Source organism: Rhinolophus sinicus, chromosome 12, assembly GCF_057876585.1.
Source record: "Rhinolophus sinicus isolate RSI-liver-muscle chromosome 12, RSI-T2T, whole genome shotgun sequence".
Taxonomy (NCBI): Eukaryota; Metazoa; Chordata; class Mammalia; order Chiroptera; family Rhinolophidae; genus Rhinolophus; species Rhinolophus sinicus.
The window spans coordinates 34463981-34485902 of NC_142512.1; the positions used below are offsets into that span (position 1 = coordinate 34463981).

Here is a 21922-nt window from a genome sequence, read left to right on the forward strand (position 1 = left end):
TGAATCTGCACTGCAAAGCACTGCGTTGTTAAAACATGGCATCCGCCACTTTAGCGGGAAAAAGGACCCCTGTCTCTCATCAAGAATTCAGCCTATAGTGTCATATTAAGTGAAGTTAAACATCTGTCTGTTTGCTGGGAGAATAATTTCCCTGAGTATAATGTGCCTTTACAATTGAGTAGGAATATTTGTACAGCACTAATATAGTCTGCAAAGAGACCCATGTCTACACCAACGAGAACATGCCCTGTTCATCTCAGGGAAGTGAAGCTCCATTGGATTTCATGAGAGCCTCCCATTTACCGCACTACAGATATTTCAGCTGCTGCTTCTAGCCTTTCACCACCACACAGGTAAAGGTGGCTCAGGAAGCCTAGACAAAGTCTTTGCTTTATTTTTTGCCATGTGACGATGTACCCTAAAATCAAGGTTTTGCACTGTCAAAAGTATCCGGTGGCCCCTGTGGCACAAGATGGATGCTACTACACACAGAAATTCATAACTAATTATACTCTGAAGACTATGTAGTAAAAGATCTGTCTTATTTGAGAGAATTAATCATGTTTTTTACTCTGTTTCCTCCTCTGCGTATCAGTCATTTTTCAATTAAGATATCTGAATTGTTCTCACTGACAGAAATGTGTGTGTGCATTCGTGTGTGTGTGTGTGTGTATGTGTGTGTGTGTATGTAAGTGAGCAAGAAGAAGAGAAAGATGCATCAGTGTGGTGTGGTGGCAGTCACTCAGAGTTTGTGGTCAAATTCCTCATTCATTCATCAAACAATTGATATTCCATTATCACACTACAAGCTATAAGCAATACTAGAACTTAGCAACGTGGTGTCTGCCGCTGTTGTGAGAGATATTATATGAAGTGGTGTAAGAGAGACATTGGATACAACAGAATTTCAGAGGCAGAAGAGACTATGTACCACTTCATGAGGCAGAAAGGGTCATTGAGGGAAATTCCCAAAGGAAAAGATACTTAAGTCCAGCCTTGGAGTATGAGGAGGATTTTGGTGAGTAACCGTAGCAGGCTAAGAGTGTGGTATGATGAAGAGAGGAAAGACCTGGCACACGCAGGGAATGACCGATTCTTTGCTCAGTGGCCCCTGCAGTGCATGAAGTAGAGCAGTGGGAGATAAGCCCCAAAGACACGTTGCTACTAGACAGTGGAGGGGGGGGTCTCGAAAGCTATGTTACAGGAGGCCCCCATGTATGAGTAGCAGTGAGGAGCCACTGAGCAGGTCTTGATCCGCAGAGATGCTACCAGTATCTGACCAGTAGGGAGAAGTAGTTAGATCCAACACAGAGAAAGGGAAGCAGGAAAAAAACAAAGTTCTAAGACATCTTGGTGGATGATTATTTTTGGTTAGACAGAAGATTAAATAGATGGATAAAAGAAATGGCAAAGGGAGGAACGTGTTAGAGACTTCATTCTTCAGGTTTTTTGTAAACCCTGGTTTTTCTGCCTGCTGCCCTTGGAGTCCTTTCATTGGCTGCAATGGCAGATGGCCTGAGCCTCGGGACCTTTGGCAGCTGGTCTTGAGGTCGGTGTTGGTGATAAGTTAGCTCTTTTCACTCTATGCTCTTTCGTTCCTTACTCCTTTCCACTTGTTTTTGTTTGTTTGTTTGTTTGTTTACTTTTCCTCACTTAGGATAGTTTGGATACAGTCCTGAATTTCTCATCTAGCAAAAGGTTCAAGCATGCTGCCACCCCTCCTAAGAGAGCATTTGCATGTGTCTGGTCATAAGTGCCGAGGTGGAGTTCAGACTGTACGATTGTGATACAGGTAACACCTGTCGTCAGGAGCAGGCAAGGTAGACTGAAGAGGGGGTGAGAAAGGGAAACAGGCTGCCTGAGAAGGAAACAAGTGAGAAAAAGGCTTTTTAAAAGACAGATGAAAAGATGTGGAAAACCAATTTAGTTGACCTCAAAGTTTTGTAGAAGGCTCTTGCTCTGCTAAGTGGTTTGATTCTGGTCCTTTGGTGACAGTCCCAGGAAATGAGCGTGCCAACCCCTGTGTGAAATGACAGAACTAATTGGTGTGAGGAAAGAATGCGCAGATTCAGTTTAGATGGGTTTAACTTGCACCTTCCAGAAGACCCTGAAACCCACAGGAAACAAGAGCGTCAGCCCTGCTGTATCTTTTGTTCCCAGCCCAGAAGGAGCCCATGTTTTCTTACACTGAATTCAGTATTAGAAGACAAAATCAAATATATGCCATCGGTTTCCTTTTTTTCTTCAAAGAGACAGGAAGGCCTGGTGTGTCCCAGCAGGGACACTCACCCCGTCTTTGATGGAGCCCCCCACTCTCCACAGAGCTCATACTCTGAACCTCAGGATCTCAGACCTCCTGACACGTAAAATGCAGACTCTTTTTGAACATCAATCAGCAGTTGAATCCTCCTGTTATTTGTTTCCTCTTCTTTGGTTTTTCTTGAGATTGGAATAGATTCGTTAACCAATTAGGGTGGAAACCCGTCAATTAACTAAGTCCCTATTAACTTGTCATGTCTAAGGGCAGGGATGAAAGGGAAGAATTCCTGCTCAATTAGATTGAGGTTTTTTCATGTGTCCTGTTTGATAATTGCTAAGTATGACCATAGGTCCTCTCCTTTCTTACTAGGGGAAGGCTTGTCACCTGCATTTTATTCCTGGGTGTGCCCCCATCATCCCCAGTGGCCCTGAAATTTGGAAAGTGGGTTCAGGGAGGCCAACAGTTTTCCTTTGTCATTCCCGCACTGAAACCAGACATGATAAGAAAATTCATCTCAGTTTAATAGAATATAATTCTTTGAAGTGTTAATCTTTGGCCCAAATAAGCAGTCTTTTAAAAAAGATTTGTTTTAATTGTGAGAGTTCTACTGCCTCATTGTAGAAAGCTAGGCACATACAAGCACACTTGTACATACATTAATATTCGAACCTATGATTCCACTATCCAGAGATAACTTCCATCCCCATTTTGGTTCTTTTTTCCCTCCAATGCACCTGTTTTATATATTTAAACAATGTTCTATATAAAGATTTGTTGTATAGTTAAAATTTATGCTAATGACTGTACAAATATCCTTTATGTGGATGTACCTAATTTACTAAACCATTCTCCTATTATTGTTGCACATTTAGATTGTTTTCAGCACTTCATTATTATAAATTATGTTCTGGTGAACATCTTTATGCACAAATCATTTTTGGTTTTTAAGCGCAGTTTATGGTTTCTAAAGTAATGATGAGCGTGGACTCTCTTCTGGTGAGGTAGGGCTGGGGAGCGGGGCTACTACTGAGACAAACCATTGAGAGGTGTTGTCTGGTTGCTGGCAGGGCACGTCAGAGGCCACGTGATCGTCAAAATCTCCTGGCCCAACAGATTCTCAAACCCAGAAACAGGATATTCTGGGTACATCCACAAATGGTCAGGCTCTTGGGGCTAATTGCTTCTCATTCAAATATGACAGGCAATGAATAAGCCATCATGACAATTTACTTTATAATGGGGGAAATTGGGAATTCTCTTCCAGCATGGCAGAGCAATTCCTGCTTACCATCTAAAACAACTTTTTTTCTTTCTTGAGATTAGAACACTTGGGAGTGTTTATCTGACGGTTGCTTAGTGGACAAGGAATCAGAACAAAAGAAGGTAGATACAGTTGAGGGCTGTGGTGAGTCCTGGAGAATTATTGTTATGTCCACCAAGGAACACCTTTCTGTGCTGTCTCAAGTGGCAGGGCCAGAAGCAAAATGTGGATGTTTGTTTCTCGGTTTGATTCTTGCTTATCAACTCTTTGGTTCATATGGTTTTCTTCTTTGATCTGTCATTGTTCAGGTGACACTGCTGACCTTGTGAATCTGGGAGACCTACTTTCTCCCAATGTATGTTAATTTTATGTAGCAGATAGGTTTTTGTTTTGTTTTTTCCCATTATCATGGTCTGTGAGCAACCTGCCTTGGAAGCAGCTGGGCTCTTTGTTAATAATGCAAATCCCTGGACCCCACAGTAGATTTATCTAATCAGAATCTCTGGTCCCTAATCAGCTCTTTTGAGAAGCTCCCGAATTAGTTGTTGTGCATCCTTAAAGTTCAAAATTAAGGTGAGTAAGGTCACATGGTATTTAAGCAATACAGATTCTGGAGCCAGACTTCCTAGTTTTGAATCTTGGCCCAACTACTTACTCTCTATGAAACTGAATCTCCCTCTGCCTCAGTTGCCTCACCTGTTAAATGGGGACAATAGTTGCATTCACATGATAGAGCTGTTGTGAGGATTAAATGAATGAATACGTATATAGCACTAGAACAGGGCCTGGAATGGAATTAGTGCTTAGTAAAGGTTAACTATTCAACCATGGCATTTGGCCAACTCTCGTTTTATAGCATCCTACAAGGACGGTAGACTCTTTAACCGTCTTTCCCAGTTTCCTTTTCTTTTCAAACATTAATTTACTCTCCCTGTCCTCACCAAACCAATACTGAGTGTCTCCTATGCTCGTAACTTCTTGCTGTGCCCCGAAATTAATGCTTCACTACTACACCAAGGCTCCATTTGTGTATGTTTACAGCAATCAGTAATCCATCACTTTTGATAGTTTCTGGACTTGGGCTTTGTTCTCTGCTTTCCAGAAGATCAAAGAGAAATTGAAAGAGTTGCCTCCTTCTGAGAAAAGAAGGTATACTTTCTCATATTTGGTAACTCGGACTTTTGCGCAAGGGTCTTTTGTTGAATTGCCAAATTGTTAATGAAATCCTGTACTGCTACATCCAGGAGTAGTGGAACTGCCAGTTTTGAGAATACACGTTATAAACCTTAGTGTTGCAAAAGTGAGGGCTTTGCTGATTTTTGTGATTTCCCGGTGCATAGACAAAGGCAGAAAGGCAGGAGGGGGCAGACAGCCTCAAGAACTGGGAGGTGAGGCTCATGCCACTTTACAGAGGACACTTTGAAGGATGTATTCACTGCTGATTAAATTTCTGAGCAGTCCTTGCTGACTCTCCTAGGCATCTGGGCCTTTAAAACTCAAATGTTCTTTTAATCTGTTGTCACCATGAACTGGTGTTTCCTCGGGGCACTTGGAGTTCTTCTCAGCAAAGACCAGGGAGCCGCCAAGTATAATGAGGATACTTCAGATTCTCACTATTTCAAACAGAAGATGTCAAACTTTAATGTCCCAAGCCATTGATTTGAGAGAGTCTTCTAAGCTGGATCAGTCTCTAAAGGAAAGGTTCACTTAGATCAGCATGAACTTCTTTTGCTGCATTGCCATGGATCTCCTGGGGAGGCTGCAAGTTGGAGTACAGTTTGTTAAGCACCCTGCTTTTTCCTTAGGAAACAACAATAAAGGAAAAGGCGAATGAACATCCGTGCTGTCTGTTTGAGCCAGCATTACACCAAAGACCTATTTCTTGTATGTAGTACATGAACTTGAGTTGTCCTGCGAGGACAGTAAAATTGGACTGAAATGCAGAGACCCAACTAACCAAGAGTGTGCTGGTCATTTGTAAACATATTGCAAGGTAAACGTGAATCATTAAGAATGTGTTTAAGTTCACAAAGCACTTTCACATTCATTATCATTGAATCTTTCTACAGCGCTGTGGGGAAATAAGACACGCCTTTAAAAATGGGGACGTGAGTACCAGCACGGGTAGCATTCTGTTATGTTCTGAAGTCGTATTGACCAATGTCAGGGTCTCCTGTGGCAGTTCCATTTTACTTCTTTTTCCAATCTGATCATTTGATGCAGCCTTCCATCTACCTTTCATGGTTAGCACAAGGATGGATCAAGTGTCATCCCCAGGCCTGTCCTTTAAAAGCTCGGAGCATACCATGCTCATGGACATAAAAATGAATAAAATGCTTCTCTGTCTCCTTGCCGTGAGACTCATGAAATTCCTTTATTCCCTTTTCTACTGCCCACTGCAAATCCGCTCACTCATCCACCTTCTTCCTTTGATTAGCATCTTGAATCATTCTTTTGTCTTTATTCCATTTGGTAACCCAACTTTGGATTTTTGCCTTGGTAAGAATGCCATCAAAACCCCACTGTGGCTGGTGTTTATACTCGTATTTCACAACTCGGATAAATAAGACCGTGTCCTGGGGATCAGGCCTCATCTGGGGAGAGTCATTAGACCTTAAACAGACATCCTGAGTAAATGCCTAATACTGGGCCTGTCACAACGGAGATTCTCAGTAAAATGACAGTCCTCCCCACTTCTCACCCTTGGCCTCTTCCCCACTGGTGTATATCAAGTCTTGATTACCTTTTATCCCTTTTTTTTTAATTCGACAACATTGCCTATGAATTTACTGAGCACGGTGCTCAACAATGGTGATTTAGAGACAGAAGTCTGTTTTCAAGGAAAGGCCACTGTAGCTGTGGAGACAGGAATGTACAAAACAAGATTTGAGTATTAGAGTCGAGGAATGCCCAAGGTGCACCAGGGTGGGGCATGTGACTCCATCAGAAAAAGTGGAGGAGAGAAGAAGGAGTAAGAGATGAGGAAAGCTTCTTAGAGGGGTCTCTAGACCTCCTTCGTCTTGCAGGAAAGATGAGAATGTGTTTTCTGCATGTGCAATTGGGAAGGGCATTCTAGGCAGCAGAAGGCGTGTCAGTGGAACTGCAAGAAGCTTTCTAGGTCTGGGCCTGTGTTTGGGCACTGGGTGGTGAGGAGTTGCAAAAGATCACTACATCCATTTCATTGCTGGTGTCTTTTCAAATAGAAATGCTTTTCTTTAAAAGTTCCTTGGAGAGATTTAATCTTGGTCAATCTCTTCGTGAGTCATCTTTTATAGGCGTAGGCCCTGTAATCAGGCGCTGTGCTGTGTTCAAGTTCCTGATCTTGAGGTGCTTGCCTCTACTTAGGAAATGATACTAATGCGTTTGCAAAGCACGGAACAATATAGCCATGCACAATTAAGTACGAAATGGGTCTCTAACCAGCTTCTCTAGAAATAGTAGAGGATGACTTAATGGAGGAATTAGAATTTAAATTAGGAATAGTAGGATGTATAGGGTTTGACTAGGGGAAGGTCAAGAAAGAAAACAAGAACAAAAATGTAGAATCTGAAAATTCAAACTCATAGAACTAGGGAATAGAATGGTGGTTGCCATGGGCTGGAGGGGGTGGAATAGAAACATGTTGGGCAAAGGGTACAGACCCTCAGTTATAATATGAATAAGTTCTAGGGAATCTAAGATACAGCATGGTGATTATATATAGTTAATAATACTGTATTATATACTTGAAATTTGCTAAAAAAAAAAAAAGTAGATCTAAGTGTTCTCACCCCAAAACAAAAAGGTGGCTATATGGATGTGTTAATTAACTTGGTTGTGATAATCATTTTACAATCTGTATTAAATTATCATAGTGCATACCTTAAAAACATCATGCCATGCAACCTAAATATATACTCTTTTTTTTTTTTTTTTTTTTTTTTGGTCCATTATGCCTCAGTGAAGCTGGTGGGGGAAGAAGCACAGAAGTAGGAATGAGCACTCTGTGTTGCTAAGGGTATGGGAATGAAACAGAATGATGTGCGTCCATTCATTGTACAGATTGTATCGAAGGACTGGAGTATGACAACCACTGAGGAGAAAATGGTATGCGAAGCAGACAGCCTGGTCCAGTTCTCTCTCATCCATCCAACCACTTGATAAATAGTAGCTGAGTGCTTACTCTGTGCGAGCATTGGAGTAGGAACTGGGGATACAATGGTGGCCTCAAATCCAAACTCTATGTCTACAAGGGAACACAGATCTAGAGTGACCTCATCCTGACCCTTGATGTGCACTAAATTCTGTGCACTAAATTCTGTTGTGAACCATGGACCTAATCCAACTTCCAGTTCTTATCAAGTCCTTTCTTCCTTGTCTGCCAAGCTCTCCTATCGTTTGTGATGTGGAAATGACCCTGGAGCTGGGAAACTTATCTAAGGAATTGTTGCAAAAATGAAGCCATATGGCAGTGGGAACGTGGATTAGGCTAGTGGTAACTAGGTCGGACAGGAGCATTTCTAAGCAAAGAACTCGCCCAGATTTGATTGTTGACAAGATTTGGGGGATGATAGAGAGTGAGGTGCCTGCATGTTTTCTCATCTAATAGGAAGCATGTCCATGCAAAAGTCAAATAGGAAAGTTAAGAGAAGTTGAATGTCTTGGTGAAGTCCTATATCATAGAAGCTAATTCTAGCATCTCAATAGAAAATACACTGCAGACTGATTGAGCAATCCATCCCAGCACAAAATCAGGAAAAGACCAACAGATCATTTGTGTGTTTTTGTTCTCTGTCTAGTGACTGATTCTGTTGTGTTTGGGCCCCAAGACTCAGTGATGGCATAAAGATTCTTTTTCCTAATGTATCATGAAGATAACTGAGCCCTGTTATTTTTGCAAACAATAAAGAGAATGCCCTAAATACCTGTCAAATTCAAGACAGACTGGAACAGCTAGAGTTGTCTGTAGGATTGCACAAATGTGAACCCAGTGAGAAGTTGCAAAAGGCTGAAATACCTACCGCTGGGGTGGGCTCTGAGGCTATGCTCAGCTGATCTCCACACACATCTGGGTAGCAGGGCTTTCATCATTTGCCTACTGTTGACATTTATGCAAGGGGATAATTTGAGAGAGAGTGAGAATTAGGGGGAGAAAGAGAGATGGAGGCGTTCATATACTCAGGTAGATAAAGGAGAATATATTTCAAGATATCACGATGTTATGCAGGATTTTAACATGTTTCACCAGCTGTTTGAATTTGTATGAAGGTGTTTTCTGATACTGTGTTGGTGAATTTTTTCAGAATTTCCAGAGGCTAAAGCAGATCACCTATTTTCAGTGGCTATATGCTTTTTACCTGGTATTTGTTTCTCACGCCCCCACTGGTTTCAGCATTACTGATATGTGCTTATGGAAGCCAAGGGCATGCAGTTTTTGTATAAACTTCAAGCAAGTCATGTGGTTATCCGGAGGCATAAGCCTGGTCATTTTTTTATTTTTTTCGAAGTTGAGTAGGTGGAAATAATTAATGGGCTGGTTTATTGACATGCATTGAGACATTCTTCTCTTTGTGGTTTCAATTACCAGCTTCAATAAACTAATTTCAGATTTTATCTGAAGCACCAGTAATTACATAGGGCAAGAAGATTTTCTACCGAAATGCAATCATTTAATGCATAAAACACCATTGTTAGGCTAAATCTTAAACCTAAGACAGACACACAAGGCTTCATGCCTCCATAAACCAGACTGTGTTTTCGGACTTTCTGTGTTCTTAAGAATGAGTCATCCTGATTCATTGGCAAATGGAGAAAACAAAAGATTGAGGAGAAAATAATCTTGGCAGCTTAGTTCAATTCACTTCTATGCTGGAGGTGAGCAATGGATGAGAACAGAACGAGGATGGGAGTTAGACCTGGGTTCTCACCAGCTCAGCTGTGGACTAGGGAAATGTCCTCAGTTAAGTTACTCAGCTCGCTGAGCTTCAGTTCCGCCTCTATAAAATGAGACATATAATCCCAATCTTTGAAAACTATCGTTATTAATAATTTGATGAAAAGCCGGCCTCTTTCCAATCTACCACCAGTGACATAATCCATGACGCAGTCAGTAAATAGAACTGGCTGTGATGTTGGTTGCTATTTTTTGTCCTTTTGATTTTCACTGCCACTTAGATGGACAGTGAAGTGTGTCTTCTTATGATCTTGATTTTACAAGCTCAAGAGACAACATGTTAGGCTCAATCAAGTCAGTGTACCAGGATAGAAAGGAAGTGTAATGCAGGCGTTAAGATCCAAGCTCTGGACCAGACAACTTAAGTCTTGAATCCTGATTCCACCAATTGCCAGTCTTTTTCTTTGTTTGTTTGTTTGTTTGTTTAAATCTTGGGCAAGTTATTTAACATCCTCATGCTTCAGATTCCTCTAAATTCTGTAAGAATCAGGATAACCCTACTACCTCCTAGATGATTAAGTAAGCTAATGAATGAAAAACTTCTAGGATAGCGATCAACACATGGTAAGCACTCAATAAATGTGACTATTATTAGGAAAACCAGGACCTGTTCCACTGGCCCTAAATGCCATGCTGCTCTGTCTTGCAAGGAGTCAACTTTGGAGCTTCCCTGAGTGTGTACTCGTAGTGCTTTCTGAGGAAAGGCATGCACTGTCAAGCATGAATCAAGTCTTTAACTACCTGAAGATATGGAGGTGGGCCAGACAACCTCTAAAAACCTGGTGTTAGAATACTACATCCCTGTTACGTTCCTAGAGTCGCTAATCCTAGCAGGTATCCCTGGAGCTCAGGTATTTATGGTCCCATAGAGGCAGCAGGGAAAGAGAGCAGGCTTTTTGATCAAGAAGCCTGATATTATAAATTACCATATGTTACGATACTCAAAACAATACGGCACTGACATAGGCATATACAAGTAGGTGGAATATTCTAGAAACAGTGGAAGCAAATCTAATACAAAGAGAAACTTAATATATGATAAAAATAACATTCAATTTGGTGGGGAAAGATGATTTATTTAATGAATAATGCTGGCATTATTCACTTTCTATTTGGGAAAAATCTTAGAACCTTTTGTCATACTATATACAACTAATCTGGAGATTTTAAAGATCAAATTGTAAAAGGTATCAGAATAAAAACATTTTTAAAACATTTAGGAAAATATTTATATAATCTGTAATTGGAGATTAAATCTTAAATAATAGAGGAAACCTAGAAACCTTATAAAGAAAAAGATCAATAAATCCAACCATATAAAATTTAAAAATCCCTCTATAGCAAAGTACCAAAAATGAGGTTAAAAGCTAGATAATAGGCTAGGAGAAAATGTTTATAGCACGTGACAAAGGGTTAATATTTCTACAATGCAAATGACAGCTGAAATTTATATGAAAAACACTAATAACCCAGAGAAAAACACGTGAAGAATATGATCAGAATAGAAATGCAAATAGCTACGTAATGAACATATGAGAAGATACTCAACCTCAGCAGTAGTTTGGAAATGCAAATTAAATCAATGAAACGCCTTTTTTTTGTTAGATTGCCACAAACAAATAAATAACATCCTGTGCTGTGGAGATTATGGGGAAATGGACATATCACACATAGCTGATAGGAACGTAAATATTGATAGACACTGTCAGTATCTTTTAAAGGAACCTGTCAGTATCTAGTGAAATAAAGCACGTGCTTACCTGATCCGAACAGTACTACCTCTAGGAATCTTTTCTCCTAAAATGAAAGCACCAGTACGAAAAGGTATATGTATGAGGCTATTTATTTCAGCATTGATTTTCATGGTAAAGTAAGATGGAAACAATCTTAATGTGTTTCATGTAGGGAATGGTTGAGAAAAGTCAGGTGCCTTCAAACAGTGGTAGCTCTGCAGCCTTACACATGAATGAGTAACTCTGTGAAGACTGACAAAGAGAGCATTCCTAGCATCTTGTTACTTGAAACAGAGTATTTTTATCAATAGAACCTCTCTAAGTATGTATGTATGTATTTGGGTGTGTTTCAGCCTAGTGAACGATGTTGAATTAATGCCTAATAAACTGTTCACACTGATTACCTCAGGGTTGTCCCTGGAAGAAGGGGGAGAGAGAGTTGATTACCTCTGCTTTATACGCTTGTGTATCGTTTGACGTGTTATCACATGTTCATTACTTTGTCTGTCAGTTTGTTTTAAAGACAGGCACTGATCTCAAACTTTAGTCACTTACTTACTGGCCAAGTGACCTTGGAAAGTCACGTTAACTTCACTTTACACCTTATTTTTCTCATTTGTGAAATAATGATAACATTATCTCGCAAAATTGTGGGGAGGGTCAAGCAACATAAGATGTGCCAAGTTCCTAGCACAGAGCTTATTAAATGGTGGGTGATCAGCAAATGAACACTCCCCCTTTCTTCCTTCCCTGTCAATTGATGTGTTTTCCGAGATGCAAAGCCAGTCACCACATTGAAACCAAGCAAAACAGGAGGATGGAGCTGCCATACGAACATATAATCCAACAATTTCCAAAAGCTAAATTAAGATGATTTTCTTTGGCGCTAAAACCACTGTGGATGACCCATATCACCACTCACTCCCTCCATTCATTCAGACTTTGAGAGTTATGGGTCCAAGAAATAATTGCACGTTGGCTCATTAAAGGTATGACGTTTAAGCAGCCAGCCCTGTAACCTAGACTTCTCCCTGCTCTGAATCCAGGTTGGGATGTGTGGGCATCTGAGAACTGCCTCTCCTCCCGCTCCTGCCTGGATCCTTCCCCCTTTTCGTCTCTGGAAGGCTGCAGTGGTGGAATCACAGTGTTGGTGGCCGCACCATTCCCCAGCATCCCCTCACTTGACTGCCTCTCCGACATTCACTGAATGCTTATTATAGAAAGGACACTATGCTAGAGCTTGTATCCACAGGTTCTCACTTAATCTTCCCAACAACTCTTGTCAAGTAGCAATAATCCCCGTTTTCCAGAGAGTGAAAATAAGGCTATAGAAGTTCATCCACCTGCTCAAGGTTCCATGGTGAGGATACGGTAACGCGTGATCTTTCTCCTATACAATTATTAGGTTGGTGCCAAAGGAATTGCGGTTTTTGCAAGTATTTTCAACCTTTTAAACCGCAATTCCTTTGGCACCCACCTAATATAATTCTTGCGAGGTGGAGATATCAGAAGATCCAGAGGCTTAAATTCTCTCTGCATAATAGTTATTCAAATCCCGGTGATAATTGGTATCAGTTGCTGGGAACAGCACGTCTCTCCATGTGAGGAAGAATTTTAATCTTTTTAAGTAGCTCTAAGACTTTTATGGCTTGCAGCCTGTAGTCGTACTTTCAGGCTGAACTCAAGTGTCTCCTCCACTAAGAAGGCTTACCCTAGCCCTTGAGAAAAGGGTCAGGGTCAGTGTAGGCCCCTCTCTGTATTTAAGTTTTAATATGTACATGCCTTCATTAGAAGACCATGTCTTATTTTAACTATCTGTTCACTTGCCTATCTTCGCTCCATGCAGGTGTCCTTAAGAGTGGGGGCATTTTTCTATGACTTACTTGAGATGTTCTTTTAATTTTTTAGGTGAATATACAAATTAATGATTATATGTTAAATAGGATGTCTGCAACTATTTAAAGGTTACCCAAGTAAGAGAATGGGGAGCCCTAGTTAGAGGCCCAGCAGTAGAAGAAGAATCCAGCAGCAAAGGAGTTATTTCCAGCCACTTTCCCCCATGAAATAAATCTGAAATCATCTAGGGGCCAAAAGCCTGTAGCAGAGGGTATTTTAAACATGCTCATTAATAATGACTCAAAGTGGGGATTTATTGCAGTTGAGAAAAACAAAAGAGACAGTAAATCAGCATTGGTGAGGAAAAGAGCAAGGGAAAGATATGAGTTATTATTTAAAATGTATTCATATGCTTTATAACCCTAAAGTAGAGATTGCTATATTGAAGTGGAAGGCTTTATTTGTAGGATTGAATTCACGGAAGTTATGTTTTATGCCAGCATTCATTTTCCCAACTTTCATTTGCTTTCCTTTGGCCAAAAGTTAGGGACTTAGTTTATTGCTTGAAAGCAAGAATAGATTGCCTTAGCTGTCTCTTCATGAAACCATTCTTTGCTTCAAATGGTGACTTATAAAGCACCAGTTGGATCCTAGGAAAATGCTATTTTATTGGCACATATGTTGAAGAGAATAGTTTTTAAAACATTCAATTAGTTCTGCCTTTGAGATAGAATTTAAACAAACCCAAAGCAATAGGATTAAATTCCCATAAAAATCCACCTGTTGCTTGGGAACCAATTCTTTTCCCATTCAAACTACTCCAAGGATTATCACGCTCACTCTTGGCTGTATTCCAGCCAAGGCAGATACTTGCTTGTAATTTATAAATCATACCATGGTACTCCCTTGCCTAAAACTCTCAGTGGTTTTCTAGCACATTGGAATAAGATGCAACCTGTTTACTGAACCATCTGGCCTCTGTTTACCTGGCCACCCTCATCTCATCTCACTTTTCTTCTCAACTGGTTCATTAGGTTCAAGGTACCTGGCTTCTTTCTGGTTCCTTGAACACAGCAGGGTCTTCTCTGCCCAGGCCAGCTGCCCAGCTCTGCCTTGGACACCCCTTCTCCTGCCACAATCCAGAAGCGACTCCTTTCAGTCCTCCCAGGATCACTAGATGCCACTTACAGAGAAATTATCCCTGACTGTTCTACCTGGCTTGTCTCCTCCATCCACACTGTATTCTGTAATTCACTACCATCTGAATTGTCTCTGCAGCATGCTCACCAAAAGTTCTAATTACGTAGATATACATATGTAAACTTGAAGACCAACACTATCTCCCATATTCTCCACTAGGTTGCAAGATGCATGAGAACAGGGGCCGTATCTGTTTCATCCATTACTGACTACCCAGAACTGGTCATAGTTCCTGGCCCATAGTAGGTCCTCAGGAAATATTTGCTGTGTGAATTCTCGGTGCCAAGCTTCATGCCTGGCCCATCATAGGCTGTCACTAAACACTTTTTAATTGACTTTGTCTTGTTCCCATAGAATTTGGCAAATACATAGCTGCATAAATTAATTCCAAGTGCTGAACTCCAAATCAGCATGGTCTCTGCAAATTCTGCTGAGACGAAAAAGTGACACGTCAGGACAATTGAATAAGGAGAATGCCTAAAAGCCCAGAGTGACTTTGGAGCATCTTCTCTAGGATAAAAATGTCATTGAGGCAAATTTTAACTCTGTATCAGACTTGATGGGTCTGGTTCCTTGATCTGCTGCCTTAGTTCTTGTTTTGGCGAGAACTTTTCTGTTTTTCTCTGGGGGGGTTACTATGCATGATGTGTGAACAAACGAAACTGGAGCTGTTTTGTTTCACTAGTTTTGAACAAGCAGCTAATAGGTTTTGCTTTGGGTTTTCCAAGGTTCACATTTTAAGCAGCTAAAATCACAGTCACTGAGCTTCTTTCATCGTTCACTAGACCCAGAGCTCAGAGACCATTTGGGATTTGTAGTTTGGAGTAACTGACAATATTGTCATGGGGAAATGTTTTGGCAAGATAATCTGTGAAAATTAATTTGCAAAAAAATCCAGGTCTTTTGTGTGTTCTGTTTTATATGTAAATTAGAAGATTGTGTGAAGAGAATGTCCCAGGTGATGCCATTCAAACATTTTCAGACCAGTTGTCCATTAATTAGAAAGAGTGATTCTCACTCAATTTTACTTTATTTACATTTTTTTTCTCAATCAGTTGTACCAGTCAAGATAGAAAAAGAATCAGCATTAGCTAATAAGCTGTAATATACATATGTTCTTAGAAAACATGACTGGAAGTTTTAAAAGTTCATTTATTGGGACAACCATGGAAACTAAGAGAAAAATAATTCAACAATGGTCTGAATTTGGAAATAGGAGCAGTGCCATAGCACTCTGTAATGCCACCTCTGCTCCTAGGGTTGAAATGGGGGGTTTATAAACCAGAAGGACCAATAATATGGAGGAGAGTTAAATATTAGAATCTTGGGGATAACTAGGAGTGCAGTATAATCCAGAGGGAGAGTTTCTTACTCTAAATGTTGAAGCCTTGGTTCATATATCCAGGCTTGCTCTGCAGGTAAAACCTGCAGGTTCAGTGCCATGCCTCAATAAGCGTGGGCACTGCATGCCTTCCTGTTTTCACAGCCTTCCTCCTAAAGCGTTTCCCTAGAACGTAGATTGTTCCACATTTGCAGACCTGTTCCTGGTCCATTTGGCACCTGAGGTCCCTGGAATAGCTTTGACACCTTAATTATTGTCCCAACACTTAACCCTGACTCTCAGAGCATTGACTTCTTTCATCTGGACCAGAACCTTGTCTAGTCCACGTCCCCTAGGACACGACCCCTTGGGCAGCCCTTCGTGACCTCGGGGACTTCCTCCTGCAGATGGGACCCAAACACATCTTCTCTTGCCTGAATTAAAGCCTTTTTTCTATCCAGCCAAAGTTGCATGGCTTTTTTAAAAATCCTAACTTTATTTGAGATGGTTGACATTTGAAGCAGGTTGATTTGAACCTTCACACTTGAAATTGAGTTTAACTGGAAAATAGGCACTGATGTTACTTACTCTTGATTTACCAAAAGAGAAAACCAATGCTAGCAAAGTCTTATGATGGTCATGGCAATAATTGACTCCAAAACTCTGTGGCTACAATAGTCTATATGGAACCTCTTGGGGGGAAGGAACTTACTCATAGAGCAGTGGAGGGACGGTAACAATAGGCATTTCGAGACCCGGGGCCTCGCTCTGTCCTTCCCTGTCTCTGCCTGGCTGTGTGGCCTTTGGTTGAGGACTTTATCTTCTGCTTTTATGACCTGAATTTCATGTATGCATTTCAATGAGATGATCTCTAAGGTGGCATCTATTTCCAAAAGACTCTTAATTTATGGGTGATTTAACATCAGCAGTCCAGTGGTCTATCAATTTAGATACATACCTCTTTCAGGAGTGGAGCTAAAGAGGGACACAGCTGAGCGCGTGTTTCTCAGTTATTCTTCAATTGGCTGAGCAGGTGGTTAGGACCAGCTACATCAGCCTTGATAGTGAAGTGGGGACATAAAACCCAGAAACTGTGTGTCATAAAGAGTGCCATGCCCAGTAAAAACCGTGGCAGATGTTCTCATAAAGTTTTTTCTGTTTGTGTTTTAGTGGGGGTACTTTTGGGGTCTGAAGTTTATTAGTAAGGCCCAGCAGTATCTGCTACCCATGTTGCCATATAACAGCGGTTTTGCAATTCATTTATAGGGTTGGAATTATTTTTGTGAATGATTTTCATGGGGCTAGGTGAATGCAATGCGTACCAGCTGTAACTACATGTATCATGCAGCTGCCTTCCTGGGAAGGCCCCTCAATATCATAGATGGCGAGAATGTCTTGCAGCGTTTCAAAGATAAAAGGGGACAGTATTAGTTTCCTATTGTGGCTATAACAAATATTCAGAATTTGGTGGCTTAAAACAACACAAATATATTATGTTGTAGTTCTGGAGGTGAGAAGTCTGAAATGAGTCTCGTGGGATTAAAACTGGTGTTAGCTGGTCAGTGTTCCTGGAGGTTCTAGGGAGAGAATCTGTTGTTTTGCCTATTCCAGCTCCTAGAGGCCACCTGAATTCTTTGGCTCCTCTCCCCTTCCTCCATCTTCAAAGCCAGTATCTCCTGTCCTCTCTGACCTCTCTTTTCGTCCTTGGATCTTTTCTCTGTGTCTCTGACCTTCCTATATACCTCTCTCTTTTAAACGACCCTCGTGATTACACTGGGCCCACCCAAATAATTCAGGGTAATCTACTCAGCTCAAGATCCCTAATTTAATCATGTCTGCGAAGTAGTTTTTACCATTAAGATAACATTCACAGGTTCTGGAGTTAAAATGTGGACATCTTGGAAGGGGCCATTCTTCAGCCTACCACAGGGGCCATAGAGAGCAATCAAAGTCACTTACCTAAGGTCACACAGCTCGTTTATGGCAGTGCCATGACTTTATCCCTGGTATCTTCACATTTGCCCTGTGTATGTGCACCCCTGCCAGAGGGGTAGCAGCATGCCCTGATGGAGGCTTTATTTTCATAATAAACTTGGAATGATAGAGGAGTAAGTATAGGATTAAATCAACGATTTAAATAGAGCCGTGTAGGACAAAAGTTTACATTTTTAACAATACATTTTTAATGCAAAAACTTTCTTAAATATTATAATTTTTCTAGGGTGTGGTACCTTCTAAAGATGACTTGCTGTGATAACAGCTTAAACAGTGATGAGAAGGGAGAGTTCCAAGGAAACACTTGTGTTATGTTCTTCTTTCTGCTCTTCCTTCCACTCCTTCTCTGTCTCCCTCTATAACTCATTGCTGCCATTTTGAAAATCAGTTCTGCTGGAAAGCCAATTCAAACTCTTTTAACTAAAGGGAGCAAAGCCACTAGAGGCTTATTGGAATGGGTTAAACCAAATGAGCTATTTGTCTACTTCACCATGAAGCCCATATTTTGGCGTTGACACATTCTTCTAAGAATCCAAGGAGCTCGATTTTAATTCTTCTCCCACTTCTGCCCAACAGTGACCTGTAACAAATAAAAGAGTCATAGAATTTTGGATTTAGTTGGGACTAGATCCAAGTCTTCTAGCCCAAGTCTTTCCTTGAATGATGGGTCTTTTATATAGATTCTTTGGTAAGTGTGTGTGCCAGACTCCTCTCTTGGCTCAGTTTTCCCCATCCATGGAACGATAGCTACTGATAGCTGCTATAAATGAAACACTGTATTAAATTTGAGTTCCTGAGAGGGATCGGTACATTTGAGAGGGTTGTGCTTTGATTGTCAGGCTCATCTTCTCAAGGAATTGCTCCCTGGCTCCTCTTCCACTGCTGCAGGTTTCAGTGCCCCTCATTGTAGTCTCATAACACACTCGACTTAACCTCCGCCCCTCCCCCCCAGTTCAATCCAGAGGCTGGACACTCGATAGTAGCTCACTACACTGCTAATGGATGCTGTGGATGGATGAGTGAATCATGGCCACATTATCTGAGGGGCATTTGGAGGACACATGGCTCCAGAGCCTCAGTCGAAATGCTGCAAGGGGCAGGAAAAGGCTTAAGATATAGTTTCTGATCTTCACTGACATAAAATTAGTAGGTTGGCTCCTTCTGCGCTGCTAACTTGCTCAAACAAAAGAAAGTGGGACTGGCAATTATCATTGAAATTTATTTTAATAGATGCTTTAATGTGACACTGACAATGAGTAGGCAATTTCCCTTTGGATATCTGCACTCAACACTCAGCGTCATTTTTTTCTGCCTATCCAATGGACAAATTCTTCAGGGGCTGGTACATTAGATTAATGACACAGCACTGAACTCAACAAAGTCAAGTTGCCAAGCCCCTATCTAGCATTGACTGGGGATCATAGAAATAATTCATTCCCTCAGTTGAGTCTTGACAACCCACAGAATAACACCTTGTATAGGTTGAATGCCACTTTCTTGTATATAGGACAAGGTTGATTCTTACATCATTCCTGCCAAGTGGGCAAGCCGACTCTGAACTCAGGAATTGCTAAATATTTGATGTACCTCAAACATGTTGCAAATATGATGTGGTTGGACTGTGCCATCTTCCCACTAAGGCATTAATGCTAACTGTACTCGTCAAAGAGGCCACAGGAGGAATGGGTCTGAAACAAGAAAATGTGATCTTTAAGATCATGAAGGGAGGACTCAGAGCAATTGACTAAGATTCAGGCCAGGAAAAGACCATAGCGACACTGAAGGATCTCTGTGGGTGGGAAACATTGGGTGAGTCTTTGACTTGACCGCTTTTGTACCATAGCGCTTTTTATGTTGTTTCCCCCATATTCCACCCAGCCTGATGCTACAATTTCTTTTTGTTTCTAGTTCCTTCTTTCTGGGGATTGGTGAACTCAGCTTGGAATCTTTGCTCTGTGGGGAAACGGCAGTCACCGGTCAACATAGAGACCAGTCACATGATCTTCGACCCCTTCCTGACGCCTCTTCGCATCAACACTGGGGGTAGGAAGGTAAGCAGCCATGTTGCTTCCATTGTGAAGTTGAGGAGCGGGGTGGGAAGATGCTGATTCTGAAAGCCAGTCCATCTCTGTGATGAGTTTGTCTTCTCACCTAGGAATAAGACCACAGACCTCAGGCCAACAAATATAATTATGTCTAAATTGTACTTTTTTGCCCCTAGCTGGTCAACCCCTCATGTTTCTAATTACTTTGTGCCCCCTGGAGGTTGCCTGAGGTTCTATCCCTTGGTACCCCATGAAGGTCAGAACATAGAGTTGCCTCCTCTGTCTGTCATGCTGGGAAAATCCTTCTCCCCAGAAACCTCTTTACTGGGGCTTCTTTTAACCTGAACAAAGTGAAAATAACATTTTTAACAAAAGTAAAATCAGACATTTATCATCCTTGAAGGAAAAACAAACAAAAATCACCCTAGATGATTTATAAGAAAATCAATAATTAATCTTCCTAGGGGCATCTTGCTGGCTAAGAATCCCAGCTCCTGTGCAGAAATGCTGAGCTGTGCTTTGTGATTCTCACGCCAACATGCCTCCCTCCCTGCCCCCCATAAGATGTTGCTCCTTAATTTGTGGAAGGGCATAATGCCCGTGGGGTCTTCTCATCACTGGAATCTGGCATTTCTCTTGCCGGTTCATTTCTATTTGGCAACCTTTTGCTGTTGAGTAGATTGTTGACGGTGGAAAAAAACACACACAGAGAAAATTGTGTTTGAAGGTGATTTAGCTGTTGCGAACTCAAGAGGAATGGAAAATCATTTGTGTGCAAGAAATTGGGGTTAAAATTATAGGCAACTTTTGTTGCTGCCGGCGGCTGATTCTCCAGGGTTTGGGTTCCTTGGGCTCTGCTCTCTCCTCTGCTTATGTAGTCTGTTCACCTTGCTTACCACGGGGTTTGTGAGTAGGGTTTTTTTTCCCCCTTCTGATATGTTAGAATATATATTTTTTTCCTATCACATAACTGTCACACACACACAAATCTAATGACTCATCAACGTGTTGTTAGTAACTTTGACACAGGTCACAAGGCAGGTTATAAGAGACCTTGCGTGTGATTGACACTCTTCAGCTATGTAGTACTTGTGTGCTGTTTTAAATATGACTTGGGAAGCATTTCTGTAGAAAGTTCCTGTGTCGCTGATGTCATTTATTGCTCTGATTTCATAGAAAAACAGCTTAATCTAATTATCGTTTCATTTGCAGTTTTATTTTTACAAACCAGAAATGGAACTCGATGTGGGTTCTACATACACCTCTCTCTAAAAAGGGGACTCTTTCAAGTCAAGTCCTGAAGGTGGATAGGTTCACTGACCAGTATTTAAGAAGGGCAAGTTGCTGTTTTGACTAAATGTCCCATTATTTTTTCTTTCCTGGAGAGGGTGATGGAGGGGATAATTGTGTTCTAGGCAAAGGGAAAAGCGGTAAAAGGGGGGGAAAAAAAGCCCAAAAGCAGAATGAGCATTGGTAACTGAGTTCCGGAAATTATCTGAAAGATGGCCATCAAGGCGGAAGCAAAGAGACTAAAAAGGAGGTGGTGGGGAGATAAGGGTGAGGGAGGAAGGCAGGGTCCAGATCCGGGGGCAATATTAAGGAACTGGATCTTTTTTCCTAAGAGTTAGAGCAAGCATGAGAAGCGTTTTTTAGGTAAAGGGTATGTTGGAAGTGGGATGGGAAAAGTGGCAAGCTAGCACAAGTAATAGATATATAATTTTCACTTTCCATTAGGCCATCTTAGAGGAAAATGTTGATGTGAAAGAAAAAAAAAAAACTAATTTCAAGATAGCTTCTCCCTAAAATGTATTGGGAAAGAAGGGATTGGGAGATAGTCTGGTGTTAAAAATCACTCCTATGTTATGTTTTGTTTTTATGGTTTTTGTTGTTAAATGATTTTTTTTTTTTTTTAATTCCCAACTCAGTAAAGTGTACCTGATCCAAATCAATTTTCAAATGCATTGGAGTTTGGAATTTTGGAAACATTTACTTTTGATGATGTAAATATTTATATCTGGCATGATTTGTGTTGTCAGCTGTTTGACGAACTGAGAACTGTCTGATGGTTCTTTTGCATTTGTGGAAAGGTGGAAAAGAAAATATAGATGGTAGTAGGATAAAATAACTGATAATAAAATGCTTACACTTGATAGACAATAGCTAAATCACGCTGGCAAGCTTTTTAAAGGTGGCTTTTAATGAGTTGGAGACTTGTTTTGGAAGTGAGGATTCAAATCACTGCTCCAAATTCAGTTTTGCCTGAAGGAAACGTGTATCTGACTCATAAGGTTTAAAAGCTACCCTGCAAGACGGGGTGGTTTTGTAGAATTTGGTCAAAG

At 41.0% G+C, this 21922-nt stretch overlaps 1 protein-coding gene across 1 annotated transcript in view; it reads left to right on the plus strand.

Moving 5' to 3' along the window:
- The window catches only part of CA10 (carbonic anhydrase 10 (inactive)), a 451309-nt gene that overhangs the window by 157236 nt on the left and 272151 nt on the right, over positions 1-21922 (plus strand). The window contains exon 4 of the mRNA XM_019731018.3: positions 19447-19589. Within this exon, the coding sequence (XP_019586577.1) occupies positions 19447-19589 (143 nt within the window). The remainder of the gene's footprint in view (positions 1-19446; positions 19590-21922) is intronic.